General features: G+C 40.2%; 1 protein-coding gene across 2 annotated transcripts in view; it reads right to left on the reverse strand.

The window, feature by feature from the left end:
* Window positions 1-10,713, reverse strand: part of POMP (proteasome maturation protein) — a 16,541-nt gene that overhangs the window by 5,360 nt on the left and 468 nt on the right. Inside the window, exons 1-5 of one of the 2 annotated variants that reach the window (XM_077745399.1) lie at window positions 10,695-10,707; window positions 9,843-9,942; window positions 8,295-8,392; window positions 6,615-6,675; window positions 3,662-3,763 (exon numbers count right to left, since the gene is read on the reverse strand). In XM_077745399.1, the coding sequence (XP_077601525.1) occupies window positions 3,662-3,763; window positions 6,615-6,675; window positions 8,295-8,392; window positions 9,843-9,893 (312 nt within the window). In that variant the 5' untranslated portion in view covers window positions 9,894-9,942; window positions 10,695-10,707. Of the gene's footprint in view, window positions 1-3,661; window positions 3,764-6,614; window positions 6,676-8,294; window positions 8,393-9,842; window positions 9,943-10,694; window positions 10,708-10,713 lie in introns of those variants that run through there. The other variant, XM_077745401.1, reaches the window with a different exon arrangement.

The raw sequence follows: 10,713 nt of genomic DNA on the forward strand, positions 1-10,713 counted from the left end.
GACAGTTTAAAAAGTGGGGGTGGGGGGAGGGGAGGGGCAACAATTCATATCTTAGACCCAAACCAATTTTTTTTAATTCCTCAAAACTTTACTCAAAATATGTAAAGACCCTAAAAATTAGAGTTTTTATTAACAATAATTCCATCAGATTTGCACATATTTTGGGCCTTTGCCTCTGTCCCAAGAAAACCACAGCACACACGTGATGACATGCAAAAATCCCAGAGCCTATCGCCATAACTTAGTTCCAAGTAAAGGTGGGATGATCAAATTCCAACTCAGTAAGAGCATTACTCTACTTAGTAAACTGATGGCTTCACTTTGTATGTTGTTTCACACTGCAAGTTACAGCCCATTAAAACAGTACTGGTCACCAGAAAGGAAGATCAAAGTCACTTGTGGGGCCTTTAAGAAACCCAGCACTCAGCACCAGAATGGCTGAGTCATTTAAGCATTCAGCTCTGGATTTTGGATCAGGTCAGTCTCACGGTTCATGAGTTCAAGCCCCGCATCGGGCTCCGTGCTGGCAGTGCAGAGCCTGTTTGGGATTCTCTCTCCCTCCCTTTGTCACTCTCTCTCTCAAAATAAATAAATGAAATTTAAAACAAAACAAATAAATACCAGAATACCATTCTGAAATTGCAGCATCTACCTTTTTCAAGTATTGTATTTTTTTTAACTTTTTCAAAAATCGTTTATTGATTTATTTTGAGAGAGAGAGAGAGCAGAAGAAGGACAGGGAGAGAGGGAGAGTGAGAATCCCAAGCTACAGCACAGAGCCTGACACAGGGCTTGAACTCACAAACCACGAAATCATGACCTGACCCGAAATCAAGAGTCGAATGCTTAACCGACTGAGTCACCCAGGGCCCCTTCAAGTATAGTATTATATATCGCATCCCGGTTTGTAAGTATAGCAGAGAAAGCATGGGCTGTAGAGCCAGAGATCTCTGGATTCAAACTGTTTTTGTCCTTACCGATACTATGGCTTTGTATTAGGACCTGATCTGTCTCACCCTTGGTTTCCTCATCTGTGAAACAGGCTAATGCCACCTTCCTTTCAATTTTTTTTTATTTTTATTTATTTATTATTTTTTATTTATTTCTTTAACCGACTAAGCCACCCAGGCGCCCCTGCCACCTTCCTTTCAATTTTTTTTTATTTTTATTTATTTATTATTTTTTATTTATTTCTTTAACCGACTAAGCCACCCAGGCGCCCCTGCCACCTTCCTTTCAAACTCGCTGAACGATGTGGTGTAAGTATGTATATAGTAGAGTCACTGGCACATACTTGGTATTTGATAAACTTATATAAGCAAACCAAATTTTCAACTTTTGTGTTCTCTGTTATTTGTAAGATTATTCTGGATATTGACAAAAGAATACCAAAAATGATGATCAATGACTATAATATTTTAAAGTAATCATGACTCTGAAATCTAAGGGCATTGTTAAGATCTTCCACAAGAAAATATAACCAGACTAAAAATATTTTTAATTACTAATGGCTTATAGAATTTAGGATGAAAAAATTTCTCTCAGTTCACAAACCTACGGAAAAAAATAGGCGTGTGTGTGTGTGTGTGTGTGTGTGTGTGTAAGTTTTTCTTCATTTTTGTTTTTTAAAGGAAAGTAGGGAAGATAGAGGAAGAGACAAAAATGGAGCTTGTAAGTTAAATCAGAACGTACAGGGCCTGTACGTAGTCTGACCAGACAGTCCTGAGAAAACACCCCAAGCAGTGATGAGCAGGCGGCTGTTACAGATCGTGATATCCAAGACTGCCACAGCACAGCACAGGGATGAGGGGAAAAGGCNTTGGGGATTAAATGGGATTAAAAGTTTAGGCCCAAAATATGAGCAATATGTAGCTGGAATCTGAGTAGTAGGAAAATAAAAGGGAAACTAACAATTCTGTGCCAAACATATGTTACATTTAATCTTCAGAGTTACCCTAAGAGCCCGACAGTGTTGTTACTGTTAACTCCGTTTCGCATTAAAAACAAATGATCTACAGCTCAGAAAGGTCTCCAACTCATATAAGTTCTTAAGAGTAGTAGACAGTGGAGCCAAGATTCACATCCACGTTACTGATAGAGCTACACATGCTCTTTCAGAGCTTGATCCTTGGAGAAAAGCTCTAAAACAGCTTCCAGGATGATTTGGCCAACACAGTCGATGGCACTGATTGAATTTGCTGAAAAAGACACAGCAGGAAGAACACATGCAAAAGCCAAAAGGCGAGAGAGAAAAATTAGGACATGGCAAGTAGTTCCAGGAGGCTACGAAGGAGGCTGGAGAACTAGGAGAGGCGAGTTCAGGACCACAGCCACATTCAAGTCAGAGTTTTATTCTGAGGGCAAAGGGAGGGAGAGCCATGATCTAATGTGTATCTTACAAAAATTACGGTGGCTACAGCACGTACCACGGACTGGAGGGCAGCAGCGGTGGGTGTCGAAGCACAGTAGGGGATCAAAACCAATGCAGCAGCAACAGTGAGGACTGCGACTGACTGGATGGTGGGAGGTGGGGTGGGGGGCGGGGACGAGGTGCTGGTTGAGATAACCAAGGCAGCAACCCACTCCTACGTGCTACAAGGTGTGTGCAGGTAAGGCGCTCTTCTGTACTTACACATGACAAATGGGAAGTGCCCGTGGGACTTACAAGTGGGAAGCCTATGGGTTTACAGCTCGTGAGAATTAAAACTTGGGAGTCATCACCATATAGATGATACCTAAAGTCACAGGAATAAGTAGGAAATAATAAGATAAGAAGAGAACTAGAGACGGGAACTAACAAACCTGGTATTTCAAGACGCAGAAAAAAGCAAAAGGAACCTCCGCAGAAATACTGGAGAACGCAATTCAGAGAGGAAGGATATCAGGAAAGTGCGGTGTCCTAAAAGCCGAGGGAAGAAGGAAGGAGTCACTGGTATCACGCGCCACAAGGGCATACGGACGTCGCCGCTGCTCAGGAGAAGCTTCACTGGTGATGGAAGCCAGGAAACAGTGGGTGCAGTGAACAAGAGGTAAAGACACACACAGAGCAAATAGAAGCACCTCTACGACACTGACCCGGCAAAAGCACATTCAGTGAGAGAGAAGTTGCTATAAAGGGACGGATACAATTTTTGGTTTGTTTTAAAAGACAAAAAAGGTTGGAATGCACATAAACACTGCTGATGAGTCTGAGCAAGTAGATGGAGAGGATGAAGACATCAGGTGGAGAAAGGATCCACGGAAAGGGATTTCTCTGACGGAGCGCGAGAGCCCAGAACCTAGGGCACAGGTCGAGGACAGTTCTTACACCTGGAAGGACTTTTCTGAAGAGCTTATTCCCGGGCAGCAGGTGTCCTGCCTGCTACATCCCACCCCGTGGATGCTCCCAGAGGCATTTCCATTTCAACATAACCCTCCAAAAAGAAAAACATGAAAGCAGATGCAGGTAAGTTTTGGCACTAAGCTCTTAATTTGAAGTCTTCCACTTAACGTCTTTGTTTCTCTGTATAAAGTAGGAATCAGGGTCATACCCCAAAAGGGGACAAAGCAGAACAGGCGGTAGAGAAGAGAAGGTAAGGTTTATAGGGCTACTACTGGAGGAGAGTCCTTCCAATCCATCGCAACACCCGTGTGGAAGGTGTCCTGACGTCCACAAACTCACCTGCTGCACTGCCTTGAATTCCATCTGTAATTTGAGTGGAGCAAACAGACCCTGGATGTTTCTCAGTGTGGAAAAATTCATTTTATCTTGGTTGAGCTGGAACTACAAAGGACAGCAATGTAATTTTAAATGTTACATTCAACATTCTGCTTTCAAAACATCAATACATGGAGAATGCAACCCTTAGGTAAAACATTTTAATATCCATAACTGAAATAAACACAAAGTACTTTTATCAATTTCCTCAATAAATTTTAGAATATGTAGGTCTCTGTTTTATCCAGCATGCAGATACACGGTACTTCACCAATGTAAAATTACCCCTAAAATTTGGATTCACAAAACTGAGAAGTTAAAGAATGTTTTTCACGTTGCAAAAATACATTTACGAAACATTTCAGTGTTTTTGATTAGAATTACAAGACTGGTAAAACAAAGAAGGGTATAATAATCTGAGATCCATAAACCGTTATGTACAAGTAAAAAAAATAGTGAATTTCTAAGTATGAAAGTATAGAAGTCAAAGGATTTCACGAAAGAAATAATCAGACCCATTACACCATCCGAGTAATGAGGCTACATTGTTTAAACTGCATTCTTTGGAGTGACATACTCCTTGGGGGGTAAGGACCCAAAATTCTAAAGTCTGTCCAGGTGGCACTGGGTGCTAATAAGCAATTTTTTTCCTGGAGTCATACTTTTACTAAACACTGATATTACTTCTAAAAAACTTTGACTACAATTTAACGTACTTCAGGCAAAATGAAATCAACTTGACCACGGATTCTAATCATACAGCTTCCTAAAATGGCCCTTAAGAGTAGTGGATATGATGTGCAGATAGACCACGACACAGGTCTGTGTAAGTTAAGGCAATTATAGTAAGGCAAAGTGACCTCTGTGATAATTTTTTATTACACTACACTCTCTTGATAAGATTTTAGGTCATGGCGGGGGGCAGTGAGGGGGAAGTAATTTTGATCAAATAGCTACTGAGAGATTAGTGCCCAGTGAGACACAACCTGGGGCCATATACATGAAGTCTGAAGGATATTCGGTTTTTAATTACTGCAGCTTGAGTGCAAAATTTTAACACATGGTCCTTAGAGAAAACATGCAATGTTTCATTATGGGCATATAATCTGAAAGTCTCACTGACAGGTTTCCATTAAATACTAAATTAAGTAAATACAGCTTTACGTAAAAAATTCAATTTTATAAACTTTGATGAATATACCCAACTTTGTAATATGATGTCAAACTTCAATTATCAGTCAACATATACTTAATTATTAACAACCACATGCAAAATTAGAATTAGGCTCTGTGGCAACTTACAGCAAAGCAGTCCACCATGGAGGAGGTTATATAATCTAGTTGGGAAGACATTACATATAGATCGGGACTTCTCAACCCTTGACATCTTGGGCTACATGATTTATTGTGGTGCATGGAGACTGTCCTGTACATTGTAAGATGTTTAGCAGCCTCCCTGGCCTCTATCCAATCAATGCCAGTACCAAAGACCCTTTTTCTTTTGTGACAAACAGACCTTGTCAAATGTCCCCTGGAGGAGGCAAGATCATCCCTAGTTCAGAACCACTGGTATAATGACGGTCATCTTCCATCACTATCATTACTAGCACTCCCAATCATGGAGGGCTACTTTAAGGCAGCATATGCCAAGGTATGTAACTCCATTTTACAGACGAGGAAATGAAGACTTAAAGAGAAATTAAGGAACTTGCCCAAGTTCACTTAACTGCTAAGTATGGTGCCAAGAATTTAAACCTATATAGTTCAATTACATAACCTGTGCTAAAGGACTTAAACAGAAAGTAAGTGCCAGAAAATTTCGAGCGACTCCCATTACCTGGCTAAGTGATTAAGGAGACTATAGAGAGGTGGCAGATATTAGCTGAGTCTCAAAACAACAATGTAATTTTTAAACTCTTCTTTGGGGCCCGTCTTACTCAGATTTGTCTCTTAACATGTACTGCTCAAAAGTGAACAACATTCCAAATAATACTTAGGAAAGTGAGACTGTAACCTCCCTTGACCTGAGTGGGCCCCATCTTATTAATAACAAGATTGCACCCCATCTTTCTGAAGTAGCAAGACACCTCTTTATTCTTGTTCTGAACTTATACTTAGAAACCCTTTAAGTGGTCTTCAGAACATATGTACAGGCGATACCCTCTCTGGGAGTGACCCTTCTCTATCTATTAACCTGGTTAATACTGATCTAAACCTTTTCAAATGTCTGCTCTCTAAAGCCTTCCCCACTAGCCCTATGCACAAGAAGCTGCTCCATCTTGGTCCTCTACAGCATTTTATAAAGCCCGTATCCACTGCTTGTCCTCCATTAAATTTTCAGCCCCTCAACAACAGGGATCATTCATCTGTTTGCCTACTATACCTCACAAGAGGACATGTCCCTCAGTAACTTGGGAGATGCAGGGCTTGAGAAAGAGGTCGAGGCTTGAAATATGGATTTGGAAATCAACAGCAAAAATGGCAGGGGAAAAATGTAAAAGAAAACAGTATCATCAAATGAGGAATATTATAGAGGAACGGAGAGGTGGACTGGCTTTCAGAAATGTCCATAAAGAGACATGTGGCTCCGCTGGCAGGGTATGTGACTCTTAATCTCAGGGTCATAAGTTCAAGCCCCATGCTGGGAGCAGAGCCTAGTTAAAATTAAAAATTAAAAACAAAACAAAAAAAAAGTCCATAAAAAAGACAACAGAAAAAATATGAAGAAAAGGAGCTTTAATGGAGCATTATAATGATAATTCAAAGCCTACTCTACAAGGACACTGATAAGAAGTCCTCATATTCTTCGTGGTCAAATGCTCAACATCAAAATTGTCTTAATAAATGAAACCATGTTAAGTATTACTAAAACTATTCTACTAGAGAATAAAAGTAAAAACATAAGTAACATACTTACATTTTTTTCTGATAATTCAAGAGGATGACTAGGCAAAAGTTCATTTCTCACACAAGGAAGACTGAAAATAAACATTTAAAAGGTAGATTATAAATCATTCAATACCTAAAACTTAAAATTGCACCTATGAATATGTTTATCTACAAGAGAATGCCACAGGGGAGCTCTGGGGACAATGACACGTCTGTATCCTGACTGTGACAGTGGTTACAGGAATTGATACATGTGTTAAAACTCACATAACTATGAATTATAACATAATGGATATATAATGTTAAGAGAAAAAAGTCAACGACAACTGTTTTAAAACATACCAATTATAGATACTGGGGGTCAATTTACTAGGGAGAGCCCTTCAAAAAACAATGTTTAAATGATGCCCTATTATCTAGAAAAAATTTAATAATGTTTAAAACTATTATTATTTGATGACATGCTTCCTGTACTATATAAAATATCTACACCTCTTCTGTTTATGTCTCATACATATTCACTCTTTAATGTATCTTTATTAAGCACATGTTGAATATGTTTCACATTTACTGAACACCTGCTGTATAAGGTCACACACTGCTAGAACCAGACCACTGGTCCTCACCATTCTAGTCATACAAAGGTAACTATCCTTACTGCCAAAACAGGGTTTGAAAGCTGAAAGAACCATAGAAATCCCACAACAGTCATTTATGGAATATTGTCTTTGTAGAGAATGTTATCCCAGAAGTAGAATTTGAAAATGGTTCTGTTCACAGCCATCTTACAGTCTAGCTGGGAAGAAAAAGGAGCATTTTATGTGAAAATAAATAAATAATAAATCATCAGAACTTGGTTACTGACTAGCTCACGGCTTTGATTATACTATACCAGAAACCAAATTATATCTCTAATTCCAAAGACTATAAGCTGCATCTTTCACTATGAAATAAATGGAAAGACAATAATGAGGCACGACATCTGTCCTTAGACACCAGCATTAGAACAACATTCTACGCTAGTAAGACCTAAATACTTTAAAGTTACATATAAAATTCAAAACACAGATGTCTATAGAGAGTAGATGCTACTTCTTCGATTAAGCAGAAAAGTAACCTGCCAAAAAGTACCAGAAATTGAGACCTAAACATACAGAAACATGGAAGAAATCAAGGGTCCAACTGTGTGCTGAGAGCAGAAAAGAAAAATAACAACAGCTAACACTTGTGAGAGCTTATTAATGTCAGGTGCTGTTCTATTTTTCATGTATTTACTCATTTATTCCTCAAAATAAGATGTATACTATTAACAGCCCTATTTCACAGATAAAGACTGAGAAATAGAGCACTTAAGTAACCTGCCCGAAGTCATTCTTCTAATAAAGAGCAGAGCCAGGATCCAAACCCAGGCAGCCTAGTCCAGAGTCAATGCAGTGTCTCCCAGATTATTACCCCGTTAGATCATAAGATAAGGAGACAATGGCTTTCCAAGTTAGCAGTAGCAAAAAGGAGAATCCTACCAAAGCATGCTACTGGGTGACAGCTCCTAGAAGGATGCTCTAACCTGGGAGCCCACTCCTGTTATTATGTCCCTGTTACTATGTCCCAAATTAAATATGTATTTATGGCCTCTCAAAATATTTAAAGAATACTGTGAAAAAGAATTATAACAATGTCAAAGTCACAACTCCCCTCCTTCCCCATATACCCTTTTCGAAGAAGATCATGACTTTCAAAAGGTCCACTTGCTGAAAGTTCAGTAACTGGAATACTGTCCTTTAGCTGGGATCCAAGTCCTCTGGCATTCTACAACACAAATAAAAACTTCATTAAATACAAAAAAGTTCTTAAAACTCACACTGAACAACTATGTAAAAACCCTGTTTATGCACTAGACAGAAAAAAATAAAGACTCTGCTCTCAAAGAGCCCACAGCCCAGACAATTACGATGAGCCTAAGCATTATGGCAGGGTGATTATACATGATATACTAAATAATATCAAATTTGGGAGTAGGAAGGATTCCTGAGTTGCTCTCTGAATACTGTCATATTGAAAGGCATTCCCGGAAAAAGGAAACAGGTAAGAGAAAGAGCTATAAATGAATAAGCTACAAGTAGTCTGAGATGACAGCTAACTACATGTCTCAGTGAGGCAGAGGTAAAGAAAAGCTGGCCAAATGAAAAAACAAAAAGGCTGGAACATGCCAAGAAATTCAGGTTTTATTCTGAAATTGAGAGAGCCTCTGAAAGTTCTGGCATGATCAGCATCACTTCCACTGGAAAGAGTTGGGATGATTAGCACAGAATGAGTTAAAGCTAAGGACAGAATCCTGGAGAATACTGTTCCTTAAGGAAGAACAAGGAAATGGGATTAAGAATGAATAGAATAGCTAGAAGAATGTGGTCACAGAAGCTAAAGAAAGGGACACTCAGAAAGCATTTGGTTTCTGTAAGAGGGTACTCCCTATGAAAAATAAATCTAATGGGCACAATGTAAACAAAACCAAACAAAAACAGAGACTCACAGTGCATTTGGTTCTGGTGTATTATCACCCTACACATCTACAGTATAAAACATTTAATCACCAAATATTTATTAAACTATGCAGCAGGTATGCTGGTGGATGCTGACATGAATACCTTCCCCAGGGTTTAGTCTAAGATAAATCAAACAAGCAAATAAAATGCCATAAATGCTACAACAGGGAAAACAAAAAAGTTATATATCCCTGTAAATCTGCAGAAAAATGTAAAACAGCTACAGGTAATCTGGGATGCAGCCTTACACTACTGTAGGAGAAACTATTCTGAGAAACCAGCGTTTTAGGCTGACTGTTTATCTGTGTATTTTATTTGGTCAGGTACTTTATCCTGGCCAGGGTTTCTTCAATCTGCTGCCCTAGTTCAAGATCTCACCCCTGGATAACTTTAACAGCACTCTACTGGGTCTTGCTATCTCTAGTCGCTTCCATTTTCCAGTTCTGCACCTCAAGGTTTTCCTAAAACGTATCATCTTCCCCACCAAGCTGTTAAAAAACTTTTCATCGATTCACCAATGTTTTATCTGGAAAATAAAGTCCAATATCCTTATCCTGGAACTCAAGGACCTACACAACAGGCTCCCCAACACACAAGTCAAGGTTGACCAGGAACGAACCTGGAATCTATTTAGTGTGGACTGTCTCTAACCTACTATATGACTATGACCAAGGCATACAACTTCTCTGGCCCCGTTTACTTATCCTTTTAGGTACCTGAACTCTTTCCAGGACTAGAGTTGCAGGGCTGTGCCTTTCGAAACGCATCTCCTGGTACTTTCCCACCAGGAACACTCTCCTCCTCCCAGGTTGCTTTCTTATAAAGTAACATTAGAAAAACAAAAGTTTCTGCTTTGCACAAAGAAAAGGAGAATTCCGATCCCTGCGTTCTATTATTATCTTTTTCCCCAATTTCTTTCTGTACAACACCGGGACTGGTACCCGATGTTTCTACTAAAGCAGAGGAGAAACACACATCCATGAAAAGTATCACCAGTTACACCTCAGAGTGTTTATAAAACATCTCCACAATAATCAACAATGTTACCAACAGACGCTTTCTAGATCTAGATGGCCGAGTATCAGAGTCAGGGGCCTTGGCGATTCAGGACTCTTTCCCAAGCACCACTACTTTTAAGTAATAAGAGAAGGGGGAAGGGGGGGATGCACAAACAAGACATAGGGAGAACAACTGCCTTGATTCTTTCCCCCTCCGACTTCTGGCATACTACAAGCTGTCTGTAAACGTAAGAGAGAAAAAGGAGACTTTTCGCTGTGGGTTGGTGCGCAAGGCAGTTCCGAGGTCAGGGGTGGGTGGGTAGTTCGAGGGCTCTAGGACCCCAAGCTTCGCCCCTCTCGAGAAGGGTGGTCTGCAGCGCCGCATCCCAGGCTGCACTCTCGGAGGTGCCAGCTCGGCGCCAACTAGGAGAGGGGCCGGGTCGTGCAGGGGGCTTGGGGATGAGAGGGCGCAGACCGAGAGAAAAGAACCCAGGGAAGGGGATGAAGCCGAAGCGCCACTCGCGGGAGCCGCGCGGAGCCCAGCCCGGACGACAGCCACGAAACCCCAACCCCGTGACTCGACAGATCA

This window comes from Crocuta crocuta, unplaced genomic scaffold (genome assembly GCF_008692635.1).
Source record: "Crocuta crocuta isolate KB4526 unplaced genomic scaffold, BGI_CrCroc_1.0 scaffold258, whole genome shotgun sequence".
Taxonomy (NCBI): domain Eukaryota; kingdom Metazoa; phylum Chordata; class Mammalia; order Carnivora; family Hyaenidae; genus Crocuta; species Crocuta crocuta.